Genomic DNA, 21,603 nt, shown 5'->3' with positions numbered 1-21,603 from the left:
CAGTGTTTTGGAAAGTATGAGAGCCAGTATAATCCTATTTAATTCCAAGAGATCAAACAGGATTTCTAAAAGAGTAACATACCCACAGATCAATGAAATGTTCTTAAATTAAGAGAGCGGTCACTTTGTAGCCATGTTCCAAAAGCATTTTTATCTGGAAGTATAAAGGAAGTTTGTGACCATGTCCAGAGAAATTAGCATTATATGAAGTTGTAGATGTCACATTTATGACTTGGGAATGGTATTTAAAAAACACCATTTAGTCCCTTATCTATCCCCTGCTCCAAATTTTGATTTGCTTATCGTTACAGGAAGTCTCCCACAGCCATATCTAATATTAAAAAGGGCAGACATCAACAGACTGCAGCATCCCTTTCCTAGCAGGGACAATATGACACTAGTTTTCTAAATACTGTTTTTTTCAATAAGACCAGAAACATAATACTTAAAGATATAATCTCAATTCCAGTCATTTGCCATTGTGTAATATCAATATTATTATTGATTATTATTATTATTATTATTACCTACAATCGATTCATACTGAATGTAAAATGATGCACTCATGCATAGTTTTAAGAAACACGGAAACATCTCTATGCTTAACCACACATGCAACTACTGCAATTAGCAGTTTCAAAGAACTTGCAAGTTCATTGCTGACAAGATCCTTAATGAACAGCTTAGATACGAAACTTCCAGATCTTTGCTCTAAATTTTTAGCACTCTGTCACTACTATCAAAACAGCAACGTCACGAGCTCACAACAGAAAGGCCTCCACCCATGGCAAATGTGAACGGAATTGCCAGGAGAGAAAGCAAAGGAAAAAAGGAAAAAGGTCTCCACTTAGATCAGTAGAAGTGACTGCTCAAGAAGCTGAGTAGATCTGCAGCATCTAGCCACTGACCTCAGCTGAAGGACAAGGAGGAAGGTCCTTTGGAAGGACCAGTCCTAAAAGCAGAAACCATTGGGATAAAGTTATCTAAATGGTTAACACTAGGCACGTTATTATTTATTATCAAGCAGAAAAGCATCATAGAGAACCAGAATGAGCGCACAGCTGTTACTACTGTCATAAGAACAGGGGCAGTTAGGATTTGCAGAAATCTCTAGGCCTCATTCAGGAAATATAAGACAACTGCTGCTATCCTCAAATACTCCCCTGCCCTATAACTTTTTCATCCGGTTACAATTAAGTAAATAAGGCATGGATAGTGTAATACCCATGAAACTTCTTTATTTACAACAACATTCCATCGAGCATGACTACAGAATAAGAGCAACCAAATTAAGCCATCTGGCTGTCAGGATAACATCTGTTCTCTGTAGGATATTCCGCTTTCCATGACCAAGCGTCTCTGCAAGAGAAAATGCTCCTGTGCTTAGCTGAATATATAATCCTCTCCTGGAACACTTTAACTCAGTGAATAGCAGTGCTTTAAGGGTACTGTGCTCAGTGGACTCCTGTTTCCTAAATTAAAGGTCAAAGCAGCTTGTAGAGACTGACTGGGAACCAGAATTCACTACCTCTTAAAATGGTGCATTTCTTGCTCTGGACTCTGACAGACCCCATTCCAATCTGCAGATGTGGCATCTGTACTGCAGGCTGCTGACTCATGCTGTAAATTCTTGGAAAAGCTTCAGACAGTCCTGACCTGAAATTAATACTGAGAGGGACCACCATGTCTGGTAACTGCACATTGCACTGGATGCTGAAAAAAATAACTGATTTGACTCAATAACTTTAGAGAGGAGAACAGGTAGTTAAAAAATCCAGTATTTTCTACTTGCCTATTTTTTCTTCCCAAGCAAGTTCTATGTTAACATCATATTTAAGAAAACAGAATCTTATTTTCTCAGGGGAAAAATCTCTTCTTTTGATAGCAAATACCTAATCACACAGTGACAGGTCAAGGCTGAGTTAGTATTTTGACTGTAAAACACACTGCTTTTACAAACCAATCCTAAGTATTCTCTAGACACTGTAACTTGCTTTATGCACTCCCTGTTAGACTAACAGATTTTTTTTCTTTTCCTTAAAAGCAGCTTACATATGACTTTGAATGCTGAAGTTCAGTACCTTAAGGATCCTGTGTGTTTACTCTAGAAGCTGACTGCTTTATCTTTAGTTTGGGTTGGCCACCATCCTTCCCCACAAGCTCAGGCACTTCTGAAGTACCTGTCCTTCTTATACACCATAGTTCTGTCAAGTTAGTTTGCTGACTTGAAGGTTGTTGCCCTCTAAATTGATTTCCATTCATTGCTACATATTGACCATTAAATTGTGCATCTTAGATATATTATAATATTTATACATATCTGCACTGTTACAAAGCCCATTTCTTACAATTGTAGCTTGACAGGCTAGTCTTCATAAATGTAGTTCTCTTGAAAATTAAAAGAGCCCGCTATGGGATTAAGCATCTTTACTGCATGCACTGCACTAGTTTGATCTGTAGAGTTAACATCCTATATCCTCCCACTAGGATATAGCTGATCTCAGTGTAGTTAGTCGCAACATAAGAATTTGTCCCAGACATTTTCAGAAGTCTGGATTAAAGAATTTAAACATTCATGAGGCAAAATTCACAGCTATGCCTAACCTGTCCCTATTCAATGCAGCCCTCATTTAAGTTCCATGAAGCCCTCATTTAATTTTCCACAGAGAAAGGGCTCACCAGCTACATCCCAAGGCAATCCGCAGAGCCGTGGGAAGCATCAGAGCGATGCCTTCAGTCGGTGAGCTAACACTCAGCTGCTTCTGCCCTCGTTATTTAAACCTTTTTGTTTCACTGTCAGCCATGAAGAAGCTGTAAATTATTACCAGCACTTTCCAAGTCGTAGTAGGTACTTTGTATTTTTTCCCCCAAAGAAAAAAAATACTCGATGTTCTTTCTCTAATCACCAGAACAACTATTACTGAAAGAGAACCAGTACAGAAAATTCAACCTGAACGATAAATTACTCATCTGACATATACTGTGTGAACAATGGAAATAATTCAGGCTTTTTAATATTAATAAAAACCGAGGTATCCTTGAAGGAAAATGAGAGATGTATTCTTCTTTAAAGAAAGATACCTTCCAGAGTCTGGATTAACAGTTTCCCTTAAACCAACATGGATTAACTCATTTGCAGGAAAGCAGACAGCCTCTAACATAATCCGCTATGAATTCTGAAACGTACAAGCCAGAGGACCCCCAGGATCAGTTTTAAATTATGTAAATTGGGTTTTGGCATTCGAAATTTTTCCAGTCACTTCTGCAGAAAACAAACCAACCAACCAGCAATGCTCTGGGCATGACGCTTTGGCTTAATCCTTCCTCATCTTCTCTGCAATATACTTCTCCCTGTACAGATACAGCATATTCCAAGTACGCATTTATTGTAAACTGAAAAATAAGACTGGGAGATAGCAAAATCACACTGTTTAAGTTAAATTACCTAATCCTATCCCAGTAAACATAACTCGAAAATGCTAGCAGTAAATACAGTAACAACAGAGAGTACTGTTTAATATGGACAGCACCAGTAGGATTGTAGCTCTCAAGTGTTCACACCCAAGACAAGCAAAGGGATTATCCCAACATGAACACTAAGTACAAGTGTACTAACACCGGAATAAAGGTTTAGATTACTGCTGTTGCCAAAAAAAAACTTGTGTTAAATTCCTTTAGACGTTGCAAATGGAAGTGTTCCTTCAGCATCCATGTACATTTTTCCTAGAAGCATTATGAATAATGAAGCAATAATGAATTTTACTGTAAGAACCTGTCATATGAAGAATGTTGACCGTATTAGCCTTACTCTGGCAGATGAAGAGCAGAAAATTGCTAAATTACCAGGATAAAATTAGCATGTCTTTTTCAGGTATATTCTGAAGTATCCTGACAAGAACAAGGAGAGTAAAATGATATAAAATCAGACACCAACTGATTCAAAGGAATCAGAGGCTATCGGTTAGTTAATACTTCTACTGTTTTTAGAAGATTTTATTTAATTTACAATACATATAGAATATATTTAGATGATTGCATAATTATTAGAAACTGAATGAATACTATTGCTTCCCAGAAAATTTGAACCATAGCCCAAAGACATAAAGTTACTAGTGTTGCTGTAAGCTGCTCAACAATCTTTCATTTCTTCAAGACTAAGCTTTAATGGAAAAAAGGCACTTCCAAAGCTAAGTTTCCACTTTAATAACTGATGTTTTTCCAGACATTAGTCCATTACACTAAGTTTAACAGACTGCAAAAGATGAATTGCCCCTAAAAAAAAAAAACCTTATGAAAGTTTCAAAAGAAAGAAAGAAAAAGTAGGCTGACTAGCTAGCTTGCTTGCTTGCATTCTGGTAGAGAAACATCTCGACAGACCTACTCATTTTATGTTATCTTCTCTAGTTAGCTTACACAATTTCTCAGACTGTCTAAGAGTTTTTAAGTAATTGGAGACACACACTAGTAATCAATATATTGGTATGCAGTTTCGTTTTTCCTGTTCAAACAAGTATTAAAAAAGGCAAAAAAGGCAAAAAAGCAAAAACTAAACAGGGTATTAGTAACATGGTTTTCCATGAAGCACTTTCAAGTGAAGGCACAGGCACAAATGCCTCAGAGTGAGAAAAGGCCATTTAAATTTCACAAGTGTATAGTACAAGAAATTTTATAGCAAAAACTGAAATAACATTTACCAAAAGGAGGAAAAGAAGGAAAAAAAGGCACAACTACTCAATCATTCTCACATACCAATCTCTAAGCATTCAACACTACTATGAAAGCTCAATTAACAGTATGAAACTGTTAATAAAAATACACTTCTACACTGGGCTAATACCTAGGAAACCTAAGTCTACTGGCTGAGAAATAAATTTTTGTGACTTTTATAAGAAACACATTCCAGAGGCTGAAGCCTCACATCAGGGCTGATCTAGAACTTGCTGTGATGCACAGGAACCATCCTGCTCTACTTCTTTTTCCCCTCCTGCTGCCTCAAGTCACAGCTGACTGATTTTCACTGTGCCAGCTCCAGGAGATAAACCAATAGGAAACTACTCACTTCCACAGCCAAGCCAGTGTTTGCTTTGGCCGATGAAGCATCGTTCCCCCACATCCTCCAACTCAAGATCACACCAACTCTAGAGCTAGTTTTGATGTTCACATGGCCAGTAAGCAAACTGAGTTGGCCCATCTGGCAGAAAACTCAAGAACTCAGCAAAGGCTCCTGCCAGGGTAGCAGGCTGCCTTTGACTTTGGACTTGCTCAGCTGGGATAGGCAGTAGCAACCCTGCTGTGAGGAGGGACTGCCCGGGCACCGCTCCCTCCAGCGCGCAGCGATCCGTGCGACGGCTGCAGCACGAGAACTGCGCGAGCTGCACAGCCAGGACCGTGGAAAACGCTATCCAGGGCGGGAAAGAAAACTCCAGTTAACAGCGGCAAAGCAGAGAGAATATCTTAAAACAACAACAGAGAGTCAAGAGCAGCTTTCAGTGACCATTTTAAGAAAGTTTATCCTACATCCTAGCACAGTAAATCTAGTACTCAGACAGCTTAAGCTCAGCTCTTCAAAGGAATTTTTTTTTTGGAAGTAGTCCAAATCAGACCCTTTCTGGAAGAAGCATTCTGAACAGTCAAGCACAAGAGTGAACATTCCTCTCCCTTCTCCTTACCCATTTTGTTTCTGGTTTAAAATTTTCAATTTAATGGCAAAACATTGTCCTCAAGCTAAATAAAATTATACATTAAAGTAATAATTAACAAATATGGTGGATAAGATCAAATTAAATTAAGTGACTTTAATTACAATATGATTATTAAACAAAATTTAACTTGAAAACACTGTTTCTAAAAGTCCATATTTAAATAAGACTTAAAATATATATATAAAAGCAGACAGTATAGAAAAATACTTATTTTAATCTTTGTAATCCATAAGAGTCTTCATTTTTGGAAGCTGAAGCATGCCATTTAATAAGTAAAGGCTTAGTCAGCATCAAACTAAGAAAGTGCTTAACACGTTTTCACTCTTAGGAGTGTAGGAAAAATAAAAATAGCCAACACATTTTAATTAAACTGACATAAAAGCAATCACTTTGTCACTGAAATTGTGGTATGCTCCATATGCCAGCTTTGTTGTTTAAGAGGTATCTGGGAGGCTCTTATGTGAAAGTACAACATGTTACATTCACATCTCTACAGCTGGCTTCTTCCTGAGAAAGTGAGGAGTGAAAAGCAGGTAACCTCGTGGAGGGAATCAGTCTCCCTGCAGAGGTCTAAACTAAGAGGATTAATGGGTCAAAATTCCAGCAGATGGAGAGAAGTGTTATCCGCACATTGAAGAGACAGAGGAACTCTTAGATAACGCTTTAATTACAGAAAAACAGAACAGTTTCTCAGGCACTCAAATTCCTGAGTAGAAATTCTTCACTTTGTTTTTCCTATTCGCAAATGTCTATCCTGCAGTCAGCTCCTCAACAGAATACATTAGCACATGCAGAGCTCTGTGCTCCTGCAGCTCGAACGTTCCCTGCACCTTCCAGGCAGGAGAAATGGAGGTAGAGAACTCTGGTAAACTACTGGCCTAATTAAAGGTGACAGAAACAACATGTCCAGGTTAAAAGCTATATCTGGAAGACACTGGGGAATGTCAAACAGCAAAATGCTCGCTTTGCGACACATAAACCTTTCTATCATTCTACAGCAGGATTCAGCTGGGAAGACAGAGATGGGTAATTCTTACATAACAATTACCTACTTTATCTTACATAATATAAATCCACACAATAAACTTTCCAGGGCATTAGTCAATGGCTTCATTTAAAGAGATATTAAGCTAGTTCTTTTTTATTTCTGTTATCTCTTCAAGCTGCAGCCAAACTCTATAGGACTGTGTGAAAACTTCTGTTAAAAAAGCAGCACAGAAAACATCCGAATGCTATCTCACCAGCTGGGGAAACTCTACATACGGGATATTTAATCTTAAAACAAAAGCAAGGGAAAGTTCAGATACTTCTTAAACTTGCAGCTTTTCCCCACTTCACAACTGGCACTGCATAAAGAAATAAGTTGCTTAGAAACAATGTAAAAGGAGCAATGATTCTGTTCATAATATTCTCTTCCAATGACTTCCTATCTCAACCAACCAGTTCATAAAACCAATGAAGAATAATAAGAGCTAGCTCCATAAGTATCATATGATATTATGAAATGCTGTTAGTTTATTTAAGATACATACTTGCATTTTGGTTCCTGGTATCTTCTAAAGGAAATAGAAGGAAGCATGTCCCCTTGCAGAAAATTTTCAACTTTGTTTAAGTAAGTGCTTTTGTTCTAACATTTACATTGCTAGCATATGCTCAGTAGTATTTTTAACTCTCAGGCAAGAGATGGATTTTGTTCCAGACTTCAACAAATTAAAAAACCATGTCTTAATACGAACAGTTTCCAACTCTAGGTTAAGGGATGAGTCCTGTTTTAAATATAGCTGACTGCAGTAACTTCGTAGGTTACACAACAGGTTAAGAAATATTTGTAGTCATCAAAATATACCAGCATAATAATATTCAGTCTGCAGTCACTGTAAATAAGGAATGTCTAGGAAAAAGCTAGCATTATACTAGCTACTTGGACATGTTCTTTCAATTCTTTCATACAAAATAAGCTAAGTCTCCATATTCTCATCGAGCACATTTATCATTTAAGCATTCTGTATAAACATTATAAGGATTTCTCCTAACAAACTTATTGACATCAGTGATTAATGGAATTGGGTAATCGGTTACTACAGTTCTCAAAACTGAAATGTACTGTACAAGATTTAAAAAAAGACACTATGATGACTGGTGCCACAGCTGATGCAATAAAGATAAAACATTTTAAAAATAAAAGAAAGTCAGAAAACTTTATTCACACCAGAAACACAGACATCAATGGAATATGTCTTTATCAAAATAACCCCATTGTGGTTACTTACACTTTTGTTGTAAGAGAACTGTACAATATATATAAATATATATAAAAATCAGCTTTTGTGCTCCCAAAATTAATCATCGTCTTCTTCCTCTTCATCGCTGATCACATATTTCTTATGCTTCTTACTTGCCTTGTCATCATCCTCAGCTTTTCTCTTTCCAGAAGGTTCACCTTCCTAAAGGTAAAAGGGAAGAAGAATAAATCCAACTCATAATTCAAGCTAAAACAAAAACTCAGAGCAGCGAAACTCACAAAAGGTATTTCCTGAAAGAAAAGCAAAATTACTTTTTCTAATTCTTTCCCTTTGCAGTAGACTGATGCAGGACTTCTTATCAGCACTTCTTGAAGTACAGTAAACAGTGCCACCAGTGAGACCCCTGCATGAGAGAGTCCATAATACAGCTTAACCCCATATATATCAAAACTTACCATTTTTGTCAACAGGTAAAAAGATTAAGGTGACAAGGTAGAATAGTTATTGACCCTTAAATGAAAGAAAACGTATAACTTCATGATAAAACTCTATCTCTTGGTGTAAACTCAACCTTTATATCAGAAACTGGTGAAATAATTCACAGCACGGTGCTCTAGAACCTGTAGTAAATGTAAGTAAAAAGGTACTTTGTGAATACAAGAGTATGGGGGGGGGGGGAGGGAGGGGGAATTTAAAATTAGTCCTGAATTGTTTCCTAACCCATTCATTCTGAAATTCATCGTTTCCCCCTCCCCCATCATACAGTGTGTCTCTAAGCAATACCATAAAGCCTTTTATAGGCTGGATGGCACCTAAATACAGAGTTGACAGTCTGATTTTTTAACCTACATGCGTTTTGACCAGTTCAGTTTAAATCACTCTTCCAAACTACATTTTGATACATAATGTTATGAAAATGTTTCTTCACACCAGAACTCACTAGTTGCTAATGGAAATCTCATCAGTTTTAACATTAAGAACAAACAGTATCTCAATTTTATTAAAAAAAGTTTTTAAAAATATATTCTCAAGTCTAATAAGCTCATCTCTTTTACAATTGTTAAAAAATATTAATTGCAGTTTAAGAAGAAACAAATGCCAACATTTTTAAAAAACTAATAAAGTATTTTTCTTCAAGTCATTTTTTTCAATATTGAATTAGTAGGGGGTGAAAATGTGACTTAAGAGGAAATTAGTAAGCATGGAAATGGAAATTAATAAAGGGTAGAAACCTCAGTGACACCTTCCTCAGAACAAGCAAATTCTTCTAATCTACTTGGGCTATTGTTAAATGACTCATCATCCTATTTAGCAGGATATCTCCATTAATTACAACAAAAACAAAAGTACTTGCCACTTAGCGATAAAGTATATATTTCAATGTTGAAACACTGAAGACAAGCAGTTACTAGCACAAACATTAGTGCTGTGCTCTTGACCAACAGCACACAGGGGCAGATCTGTGCACAAGGGAGTGCAGTGTTACCTGTATTTTAAAATACTATATATTATAAAAGCCATACTTCCATGCATGTTAGGTGAAAATAAGTAGTTACTCTGCTACTTTTTAAATACTACAGCACCCCTCTGTGGCCATGTTTGGAATATCACATTTAAATCAAATTATTTTAAAATGGAGGCTAGCTGTCATTACCCAAACCGCAGAGAATCTGTTCAGTTGAATGTTTTCTCTTGAGACAATAGAATTGCGAAGTCTTGACATTGCTGTATCGTAAAAGTAACAACTGGCAGTGTCTTGTCAATATACTAAGAAACATTAACAAAGCTCACAAAATTATACTTTGTCTACACACCTAATGAAAATTATGGCCGTCTCCAGTATAATAGTGTCATAATTTCTAAAATACTAAATTTACCCAACAAGACGACAAAACCCATGAATTTCAAAGAAAACATACTTTTAGCTCCTCTTCCATATTACAATGGCTCTTAGTGCAAACGCTCGGCTGAGGGTATAAGAGTAACAGCATCACAGCTACAAGACCACACACTCAGAGCAGAACCATAGCAACATCCCAAAAGCTGGGAAATAAGACACATGAGAAACTTGTATGAAGCACAACATAGAAATGCAAGTGACAGTAATGTTACCCTTTCTTTCTGTACTGAGAAATATGTGTCATACTGAGAACTAGATGACAAAGGTAATGTAAAGACAATTTCGGAATTTCAGCAGCTATGATTACGGATGTCTGATTTGCATTCGCTAGAAGGACATGTGCCAAATTACACTGGAAAGTTACCCTCTTAAAAAGAAAATCATGGTTTGTTGTACACGTCCCTGAAAGCTACAAACGAGCAGCTATTAGGAAGGACTGAAGGAAATCAATTGGAAAGAAATCTAGGCCAACAGCTAAAATAATTTAAATAGTTCAAAATATCTCTTAAGGGAAACAGCAAAGTTGAATAAAGCCTTGAAAGATATTCCAAAAGCTTACACTGACCTACTCAAACTCCAAAAGCTGTCATTGACCTAACCAAGCCTCCTTTATTTTTAAGCTTCTGTATGTTCTTCTACATAGGAACATTTAATTTAAACTAAAATATAATTTTAAATAAAGCAGGACAGTAAGATTAGTGAAACTAGAATTCAAGCGTAACTTTTATATTCTACAAGGTAGCAATATGAAGTAATGAGGCCAGGTAAGGTTGGATGGATGCTCCCATGCAGTGACGCTGACCATCAGCAGGGCTCAAGTGTATCCAAACTACCGCTGCTAAACCATATTTACCTTGGAAGAAATTGAAGCTCAGCTTCACTTCAGAGCTCCACCCTCTTGATAAACAGCAGGATTACAGTAACAGAGAGCAGCCTGTGCCTAAGAGGAGGTGAGGCTGCACTGGAACCCAGCAGGCCAAGGACTCGGTCCAACCCAGCTCCCTCCTGCAGCAGAGCAGCAGTTAGCCAGAGAACCAGGGTCAGCTGCCACTTGTGACCCGTTTCAAAAGTCTGCTCTCCTGAGGGTGCACCGTAAATGTCCTGCAGCTCTTGGCCACAGAAGCATTTTAGGATAAGGAACAAGGGTCAAGAAGGTATAACAGGTAGAGCTGATGGAGAAGAGAGTCTGTCTACTTCCTGATTCCACTTTGGCCACTGGATGTGAACAATTCTTAATCTTAAAAATGGTATCAGTTGATTTTATAAAGCAATACACTGCAGTGCAGTATCAGGAGAACTGACATTAATAAATCTGAAGATGTGGCATTCATAAAGATTCATTTGTATATACCTATCAGTGATCAATTACAAACAAACAAACAAATCTTAACATTTTGGAAGAAACAGCACTACTACTGTAGCTAACATTCACCTTGATTGTGCCTAAGGTCCAGGGTGATACTTGGGGAGGGACAATATTAATTTAGCAACCTATTAACCACACCTAAGTTTTTAACTGTTTAAAAAGGTGCTTTCTGAAAAGGTTTCATTTGTTTCCATAATAACAGAAGCTTAGCACACAATATCGCACTAGGATTCTGGTATTCTTACTACTTGCCTAATTTTGATGAAGTCATTTTGCATAACTCTACATCAATTTTTCCATCAACAAAATCAGTGACCTCCTTCAGAAATCACTCAGGACTTAATGCAACGTATGAGAAATTAGCACGATTAATTACCGTGAAAAGTATGCCAAGTCAGACAATGTATTCATTACAGCATTAAAGAAACTGGAAAAATCTCAGCTTTTTAAGAATTGGAGTTAGTCAGGAAATGCTCATGACGGAAATGGCTCTTACCTCATCACTAGTAAGTTTCTTTGCCTTGAGCAGTCTTTGTGTTTTATCTTCATCTGAGCCCTCATCACTGTCAGAAGAATAGATTCTAGCTCGTTCCTCTATAAAGAAAATGAAAAAAATAATTATCTGAAACTGGTGAGAAAAGGATGGTATTAAGAATAATTTTCTTACTTTTCATCCCACAAAAATTCATAGAATCTACCCCCAGAGTAAAAAGAATTATACCAACTAAATTAATGTTTTCTCATGTCTCAAATGGTCAGGTAAAAATATAGTCTTACCAGGATTCTCCTGTGAAATTAATCCATCTGACTTATACAGGCCCTATTTATCTGCTGATAAGGTTTATTATTACCTCTGATGCCACCTTTATATCTGTTTTTGATAGCTGCTAAACTGATTGCATCATCTCCCTCATCCTCTTCATCATAGCGATCAGGTTCCAAGTAATTAGCACTCAGACCACGCTGATGCTGCTTCTCCCGCATCCTTCGCTGCTGAGACTCTCTACGGATGGAAGCTCTTAGCCTCTCCTCTTCCTTCTGCTCTCCCCCAAGGGAAAAACAAACAAACAAAAACCACACTATCAAAAATGAAGAACAACAGGAAAAAAAAAAACACTCTGAGCACCTAGTATTCTACTGAAGTTTTCGAAATCACTTCACAGCAATGCAAAAACTATACAACCAGAAAACAGGCCATTTTAAAACAAGATGGTATGCACAAAGTACCCAGGACAAAACAACTGCCTGTATCTCCAAAACACAGTGTTTTTTCAGAAAGTTGTTACATGCAAAAATCATTTGTGATTTTTTAGACTAAATCAGCAAATTAAAAAATCCCACATGACAATACCTTAATCATTTCTGTGCGCTGAGACTCTGGGTCACGACCTGCCATTGGCAAAATACGGATTTTCTGGGTCTTTGAACATCTATCTGCAAGGGACAGGGTCATCTTCCTGTGGGTGGCGCTGTCTGTGGAGTGTGGCCTGTCACAAAATTGCTAGGGGTTAAATACTTGGCAAAATAATCTACCCAATTTCCAAGGACAATTGTTGGGCAGGCACACTTACAAATTCAAATACTCAGCTGTACGAAAGTGAAAGCACTATTATATATTTAAATCCACATGCACTGTAACAGATACAGGAGACATCAGTTCCTCTCCCAGCAGGAACTCCACAGCCCATCAGTGGCCTAAATAATCATCCACACATTTCAGTTCAATATCCCAAGCCATAATCGTCATCTTGATGGCAATCACAAATCAGAAAAAAAGGTTCCTTTCAGAGAGTGTTAATATTTTTTATGATTCATATGAGGCCTTTCCACTTAAAACTGTAAATTAAAATATATGCAGTTTAAAAAAGGAATCTATATACTGCACTGCATAGCATGCCACTTTTTCAGGCTGACAGATCTAGCGCAGGAAAATCTTATCCAAATACTGACCAAGGAAAACAGCACACTTAAATACCTTAGCTCTGAAGGTTTAGAAAATGTTATCTCTCAATTTTTATATGCCAGTTACAACTGTTCATTGCAAAAATAGTATCAGGATTTGATAGAGAATCACACATTTACCTGAAGGTTAGCTTTGTTTTGAAGACAGCCTGTCCTTGCAGACCTGTCCCTTGTCTGATAAACAGATGGTTGTGATCTCCCTGTAGCGGCGCCTTGTACACATCAAAGACCTCGTTGCCCAAGTGCAGTGACATGCTGAAAAGAGATTCATATTACTGTTTACCTCACTTATAAAGGGAGAAAACCTGCCTGTTTCCCTTGTATTTATAACCAATACTGATATTTCAACTCAAACAAGGCAGAGCAAAACATTTTCAAAGCACCAAGACTTTCTAAAAACTACTGCTGTGCAGAACTGACTTCAAACTTTTTGAGCTTCTAATTTTGCATGCCAGGGCCCTTCACTGAAGACAACAACTGCACTCCCAAGGGCAGAAAGGCCAAACTCACCTTCCGTCTGACCACTTGACTATCCGTGCATTACTTTCTCTTATCTCATTCCCTTCCTCATCTCGCCGCATTCGCCATCGTATGGTGTTTTCCACCTGTGAGAACAAAATATTATTTAAACTCATAGCAAGAAATACTGTTGTAAAGCTGTACAATTCTCAATGGAAGTAGAAAATTATGATACAAAGGCTAGATAATTTGCTGCATGATGCAAAGAAAGGGAGATGAAAGGAATGACTTTTACAGGGAAAATGCATTTTTTTTTTAAGTAAGCAAATGTTAGACATTACTAAAGCTGAGCAACTTTCCTCAGTAATGAATTGGCTCATCCCTTCATAATCCAAGTCACAACTCAAAACACCTTTCCACAATATCTGAAACCTACTTCAGAAAACATATCTAGATGATTATCAAAGAAAACAGGAAAATTAACATGATACCTTCAGTTTTAACCTAGTTCTACCCTCTTCATCAAGCATCTCTTCATCTTCAAATTCATCCTCGTAATATTGGGGATCAAAAGGTCTGCAATAAATTACACAACACAATCTTTATTCTTCTAAAAAATGTATCCAGATTATTCGAGTGTAGTACAAACTAACAGGTGCTTGAAACCTATAATTTATAAGCTGCATACAACATTAAGCACTGCAGCTGTGTGAAAGCCAGTTCTGCAGTAATGGCATTTTCTGCATTGATTCTACATCACAGGAAACCTACCCAAGAGTCTGTGCTACCATCAATTACAGCAACTTCTAACATTCAAACCCTATCAAGGGCTTGAGCTTGAGCTAAAAGAAAGCAAGTCTGCCACAGATAATGTTGCTTCTTTAGAATAAGGAAGATGAGGTCAGAGTTTCGAACTATAGTCTGGAACTGAATATACATATGATACAGAGAAAATTAAAAGAAAAAAAAAACTTGTAAATTTAACAAATTAAGGATTTTCTACCAGTACAACGTTTAAGTCTCTATTTTTTATTTTAATCACAAAACCAAAGGTAAAAAAATATATTATAGCAATAATAAATAATAACTAATACAGTTCCTGCTATTCAACTTCATTTTCAGTCCTGTGGGACCAACCATCTGGGATCCTCAGGACTTCTGATTATGGTCACTAAGCAGCTTCTTCACAATTCTCTCTTGAAAAGCCTAGAGCATGGCAGGTTGAAAAATTACTTGACTAACATGACAGAAGCAATGCTGCACTGTCAGGTAAGATGATATCTATTATAATCTTAAATATATATATTTTTTTGATTAAACATTCCAAAGAGGTGGATTTAACAGTAATTCACTAGAAGTGTTCGAGGTGGGACATGCCTAATGTCACAGGGGCTCTTAATTTATTTTGTTTCTCTGTATGAATCCAAATCTTTTGCTTTGCTTAGTTAACTCGTAAAGTGCGTAACTTCATACTAAAATAGTATATGTAGCACATACAGGTAAAAATATGCTCATTTCAAAATAATATTTTAATTATTCTGAAGTGAAGACTGAATTAGTACATTGGTTTTCCCATCTCTGAGAGCTTGAAGCTATGTCTAAAATTCAGCTGACACTATATGCTTTCATTTCTTTTTTTCTTTCCTTTTTTTCCTTTTTTTTTCCTGTTCTTTTTCTTTTTTTTAAAATGAAAAGTTACTCCATCAAGCTGAACTCCAAATTTATAAGAACAATCTCTAATTTCTTGATTGGTTATTAATCAAATGGAGCTTATCACTGATTGACCAGAGAGGCAGTACACATATTAACCATTTAAAATATGGCCAACATTTAATTTACTACTAAAAAAAACCAAAATAGTGAAACACTGACACACACACACACAATAAAAATATATACATGCATTTAACACAATTACCTGGGCTCCACGCTAAGGAAGTTGGGCAGCTTCACAAAATACAAATCATTACCCAAGTCTGTGTTTACTTTTGGTATTTCTACCTCTATTCTAGTCTCTGGAATAGGCTCCTCTTCCTGCTGTTCTTGATTCAGCCCATTCTCATCCTAATGATAAAAAAGCAAAATAAACATGAAGAACAACAACAACAAAAAAGAAGAATTTCACAGTTGTTGTCAAAATAAACACTTGCATTTTGTCTGAAGACGTCATCCATATGCACAAATGGAGAGGAGGTATTTTCTGCTAAAAAATGTTTTGCGTATTTGCAGTGAAAGTAACCAAACTCAGCATCTTCATATTTTTTCATATATGAAAAGTTGGACAGGAATTGGGAAGACGCAACTACTAACTATGCTATATCTACGATTTTAATAATACTTCTAGCTAGGGTCAGTAGCTTCTTACTTAAGCACTTGTTAGTGTTTTTTTTTCTCCTTTTTTTTTTTTTTTAAACTAAGCTGTATCAAGCTTAATCAGTCTTTCAAATTTCAAAGTGGAATGGCAGCTCAATTACTTCAAAAATCAGCTCTACTCACAATGGGCTGTCCTGGAGTTGGTGGCTTCTCTTCTCCATCACTCCCTGAAGAAATGTCATCTGCCCCTCCAAACAGATCCATAACATCTGCATGTTCTTGAGGAAAAAAAAAAAATTAGATATGCATGTATACACACATACATATATGCAAGCATACACACACAAGAAAGATTAACACATCCTTTGCTTTTATTACCACTTAAAATCATCTACAAAGATTAAAAATTGAAAATGCTTATGAAGCAAAGATTATTCTATCCCACAAAAAAAAAAAACTTTGTATTTTTAAGCTGAATATTTAAGTTATGTTTGTCTTGGAAAACATTCTATTAAAAGCTGTTGAAAAACAGCAACACAATAATCATGATTAAACGCAATAAAAAAATGTAAATATCTGCAAAGAGCAACTTTATTATACATCTTACTTCTAAGAAGAAGCAAAACTTATTTCTCAAACAGTTAAATCCCACAGAAATCACTGTATATTCTAACATCCTCCTCTAACTATAAACATAATTTCTTTACCTCCTCCAGAAACAAAGGAGCGAACCAACATTTACCTAAGAAAGGTTCTACCTCTCACGAAGGAAAATGCACGGCAGGTAAGGCAAGGTAAACTGTAAGGCATTCCCCACATGGAATTTCTGCTGAAGCTTTCTGTTATTTCGCTGACACTATAGTGGCAGCATATAGCAAATCTTATTAACTGTATCAGTTCTGCGGCACATGAATGAAGAAACTTTAAGACAAAGGTTTAAAAACAAATGAACCAAAACCCCACAAAAGCCACCTAACCCCACTAGTTACCTTTTTGACCTTCGGTATCACTGTCCGCTTCTGAATCCGATGCAATGGGTTTCTTTCGTTTCATTCGCAAAACTTCATCTTCACTATCACTGCCCCTTGCAGACTCTACTAGAGAGTATAATTATTCTCAACAAATTAAGAATTTTGTTCCACATGTTTTAGAATTCCTTTGCATTAATAGAGCTGATTCAGATAATATGGCATTTTAAAAACCTGTATAAAAAAACCTTTACAAACAGGACAGTAACTGAAAGCTAACTGAACAATGCCTTTACATTTACGTCTAAGTCATTTCAAGCCAATATAAACGAAACAATAGAAATCAAGCTGGGAAAAAAAAAAAAAAAAAGCGAATTATTACCACAGCATTCAGTCCTACCAGATTTATGCTCTTGTTCTTCCTCATCAGAGTGCTGGGCCCTTTCGTCATCATCAGAGTTCTGCATCTTCTCCTCGTCAGAATGCTGGGCCCTTTCATCGTCGTCGGAGTTCTGCATTTTCTCCTCGTCTGATATCTGAGGCCTCTCTTCATCATCAGAGTTCTGCATTTTCTCCTCGTCGGAGTTCTGGAGTCTTTCCTCATCATCAGACATCTGTGGCCTTTCATCTTCATCAGAGTTCTGCACCTTCTCCTCATCATCAGAGTTCTGCTGCCTCTCCTCATCCTCAGAGTTCTGCTGCCTCTCCTCGTCGTCTGACTGGTCACTTTTGTCCTCTTTGCCCCACTTTTCATCTTCTGAGTGTGCTTTCTCAGAACCGTCTCCCTCTGAATGATGGCTGCCTTCATCTGAACCGTGCCCTCTGTCATCGTCATCATCATCGTGAGCAGCTTCTGAAACACTGTGCTGATCCACATCGGACTGATCGTTATCTTCGTGCTCAGAATGGCCTGAAGCTTCAGAGCGATTGTAGGATCTCTCAGAGTGGTTGTCACTCCCTGAATGATGTGATGCCCCTTCATCCTCACTATCATCGCCAAAGAGCTCCTTATTACTCGGTTTTACTGCTTCCCTGTCATCATCCTGGTCGCTCTCACTTCCAGAAGCGTTGCTACCAGAGCCAGCATTCTCCTGATCGGAATCAGATTCGGATCCAGAATCAGAATCTGCAAAACAAACGCCAGCCTTTCAAAAGTTAAAATGTCCCTACAATGAGAAAAATACAAAGATATCTGTTGCTTTAAAAGAAGTAAATGGCAGAGGGCTATAAGAAACAACTGTAAAGGTTACCTAGTAATAAAATATTACTGATACAAACGAAGGCACGGGCAATGAAAGGGCAGAGTGCGCATAACGCTTCAAATCACAATGTGTCACGTAGGCTTATAGGCTCCTGGAAAGGATATGCAACTAAACAGAAGACAATAAAGTTTGAGATGGCAAGAACCTACATAAACAGAGTGTTTGTGGAGCTGTGCAGATTCAGAACTGCCATCGTCCCCGACGGCGGCCCCAAACCCCCTGTTACAGGGGAGCTGCTCCCCAACTGCGGGGCTCCTGGGGCACCGCTGGAAGCACGAAAGAAAAACTCTGCCTGGGAAAGTAATTTAGGAACATTGCGCGTAGGGCTTTAAAATTAAGCAAATAACTTTATATGTATACATATATATATAAATTGTCCCCAGGGGCGCGCGCCACCGCTTTCCCGCAGGCGCTGGCGGCAGCCTGGAGCTCTCCGGAGGAAGAGGCGCCCCCCGCGCCCCGCCGCTCCGCGCCCCGCCGCTCCGCGCGCACCTTTCTGCTCCGCCTCCGAGTCGGCGTCGCTGCCGAACAGATCCTCCATGTCGGCCATGGCGGCGCGGCCCAGGCCCTGCCGCGGCGCCCGCCAGTGACGCGCACGGAGCGCCGCGCGGCACGAGGCGGCCGCTCTTAAAGGCGCCGCAGGAGGCTGCTCTTAAAGGCGCCGCTGCCTCGGCGCCCTGTTACCGACCGCGCCCAGCCCCATCTTAACGGTCCCGTTACCAGAGACTCCCTCCGGACTGGGCAACGCGCAAGCAGGGGGGACACGAGCACAATCTCTGATTTTTGAGGCATTTATGAGAATGGGGTTAACCGAGACCCTCAGAGGACTCTATGATCATAAAGAGAGAATTACTTTTCTGCCCCTCTATGGCTGCATATTTTCACATGTGCTTGAAATAGCTCAAGACTCAGACAAGCACACACAAGTATTAGAGACTTGTTTTAAAAGAAAGCAATGAGCTGCTGTAATAAAACAGTGTATTTTACTGCAGTGAGAGCGAGGAAGTGAAGAAGGAAGCGGATTAACATATTTTAGCAGGGACCTCTGAGGTGCAAGCTGTGCACTGCGGGGCACAGACTCGTGCAGCGGCCTCTTCTCGCTCGCCTCAGAGATTCCTCCTCCAGGAGCCCAGGCTGGGCTGCCCCTTTCCGAGCGCCGGCCGCAGCTCTGCGTTTCCGAAAGGAAAAGGCCAAGCTGGAAATCCAGCCGGTGCAGAAGGGCAGCAGCTGGGGCTGCAGGGAGCATCCCAGAAGTTGTTCCTTGAGGGAGCCTATTTACAAGCATCTTGGCCATGTAGCAAAGCTTTTTAGGGAAAGGGGTAGAAAACAGCAAAACACACATGGACTCCCTTACTAGCTAGGGCTGTGCAAAGCAGCCTAAAAATATCCCTTCACCCCTCCCTTCTTGTTTACTCTCTTTATGACTAAAATTAGATGGACAATATGCTCTCATTTATGCATTCCTTTGCCCAGTGATCTGTGAAAATGAAATTCCAGGTGAAGAGTTCCAGAAGGATCTTTGGTAATCCACTTTCCCACTGGGGGGGAGGGGGAGGGGGAAGAGTTTGACAACTTTGTGCAATGTTGTGTACCCTTAAAAAAAAAAAAACACAGAATTTTAATCATTAAAAATGTTTACTTTTTAACAATCTGACAGCATATAGTGCCAATATGCTAAAACACTCAATTCTTATTTCCTCAATGGAAATTTAAATTGAACACTTGTTCGTTTGTAGCTTATGAACAGTATTAAGCTGTAGAGAGAATGAGGCTATTTCTTTAAATCACAACAGTAAATAGATTATTCTTTTGGAATATAGCTTCTTTTCATGCTTAAAGAGTGGAACCCAACATAATTAATAACATGTTGTCATTTGACTTGTCTCTTAAGCCTGGATAATAATTTAAAAGAAATAAAAATACAAAGAACACAACCTTTTTTGGGAAAGGGACTTTGTTTATTGTAGCTGGCTATTAAAAGTAATGCCACTTTTGTGCTCAAAAATGAAATCATACACAAGATCTCACTCCACTCAAGACCATTAAATCAGAATATTCACTTTGCCTGTTGAGACTGTTTATGATTCCTGGCTAAAAAACAAATTCCTTCATTTATTCGAAAAAGGGATATACATCATCTGCACAAAAATAAGCGCTCTAACTTTTCCATGCACCATACCAAATAATTCAGAGGTTCAGGCCCTTCTGACTGAAAAATCCCATTTTCTGCCTGATTTCTATCTTGCAATTGCCAACAAGCGGTCAAGTATTTGGCTGTTATCTATACAGCCAAGCCAATGAAAAGAGGTCCATTACTAGCATCTGTGACAGGAGACCTGAGAAGTCTCCAGCTTTGATTGGAACATACACCCGTAAGCAGATAAACTCGATTTTAAAATGTAAAATAAAGGTAGAGATTTTAGCTACCATTTCTAATCCAGACTTTATTTTTTCTCCTTCATCTTCAAGCAGGAGATAACTGCATAAACTTTTTATCTAATGACACAATAAATCATCATAGAAACACAGTACGTGAACAGATTTCATGAACATGTAGCCCCTTCAACAAACGAAGGAAGACATTACAACCTGTTTTTTTGACACAAAATGATTACGGTGCCTAGTAGATAAAACATCGAGTACAGCTTTAGAAAACTTTGCACCTGGCACGCTTTGGCCATTCTTATACAGAACTAGTTGTAAAAACAAAATAAGGCAAAAAACACCCACATATTCCACTTAGCTCGTGAGTGTATGCATGCTATAACAACTTAGATTTCAAAATTACATCTAAAAAAAGTCCTTGAAAATTTATATAAGAAATAAAAACAGCCCTTTTTATTGTTATTCATCAGATCATTTCTAGTTGTTTCAAATTTATAGCATGTAAAGTCTTTGTTTTTAACAGAATTAATTTTAGCTTCCTTTTCAGAGTCCACATTTATTTGGAATTAGTCAATAAAAGGCCAATTCTGAAACAAGAAAAGAAACATCCTTCTAAAATTATAAATCAGTTATTTACATCTTCATTGAAGGTATTAAAATTTAAAATTCTCTGTACAGTTGCAATAAAATTGAGTCACCTCCAGAATAAAGCCTGTCTTTAAAGACCTAAAACGTGATTTGCAGTAAAATACAACATGGGCACAGTGAGAGAGAACTGCTCTACTGAACGTTTATAGTATAAACAATGCCAAAATTTCAGTCCTTTACATTTTCTATACATAAAATGCTCAGTTGAATGTTCAGTCAGTTCAGTTGTTATAAATATAGCTGAGCAGTCCTTTAAAACGTGTTTCTGAACTTATGATGTCATTAAAACATTAACCAATCTAGTACAATACAATCCAAATAAACATACATCCTAAGATAGCCTCTAGATTTCATGTTATATCAAAGTAGTCCACTACAACAGTGTATAGAAATTG

The 21,603-nt window shown here is 37.9% G+C and overlaps 1 protein-coding gene and 1 long non-coding RNA gene across 3 annotated transcripts in view; both read right to left on the bottom strand.

Annotated features, from left to right (window-relative positions):
- Positions 1 to 21,603, bottom strand: part of LOC148596391 (uncharacterized) — a 123,929-nt gene that overhangs the window by 12,386 nt on the left and 89,940 nt on the right. The window lies entirely within an intron of this gene.
- LEO1 (LEO1 component of Paf1/RNA polymerase II complex) lies at positions 7,873 to 18,743 on the bottom strand. Of its 2 annotated transcripts, none has more exons than XM_088519568.1 (12): positions 18,668 to 18,743; positions 17,314 to 18,039; positions 16,935 to 17,042; positions 16,129 to 16,223; positions 15,551 to 15,696; positions 14,124 to 14,208; positions 13,684 to 13,778; positions 13,294 to 13,428; positions 12,563 to 12,698; positions 12,063 to 12,249; positions 11,708 to 11,805; positions 7,873 to 8,146 (listed from the first exon to the last, which is right to left on the bottom strand). In XM_088519568.1, exons 1-12 carry the CDS (start codon positions 18,723 to 18,725, stop codon positions 8,042 to 8,044), a joined length of 1,974 nt encoding a protein of 657 aa, XP_088375694.1. In that variant the 5' UTR covers positions 18,726 to 18,743; the 3' UTR covers positions 7,873 to 8,041. The 2 variants fall into 2 exon arrangements, with proteins under 2 accessions (XP_088375694.1, XP_088375701.1); XM_088519575.1 differs by having other exon boundaries at positions 16,935 to 17,039.

Source organism: Tinamus guttatus, unplaced genomic scaffold (genome assembly GCF_059628265.1).
Source record: "Tinamus guttatus ecotype Peru unplaced genomic scaffold, ASM5962826v1 Tinamus_guttatus_pri_ptg000004l, whole genome shotgun sequence".
In the NCBI taxonomy this organism is placed as follows: Eukaryota; Metazoa; Chordata; class Aves; order Tinamiformes; family Tinamidae; genus Tinamus; species Tinamus guttatus.
This window is presented reverse-complemented; position numbering and strand designations above follow the sequence as displayed.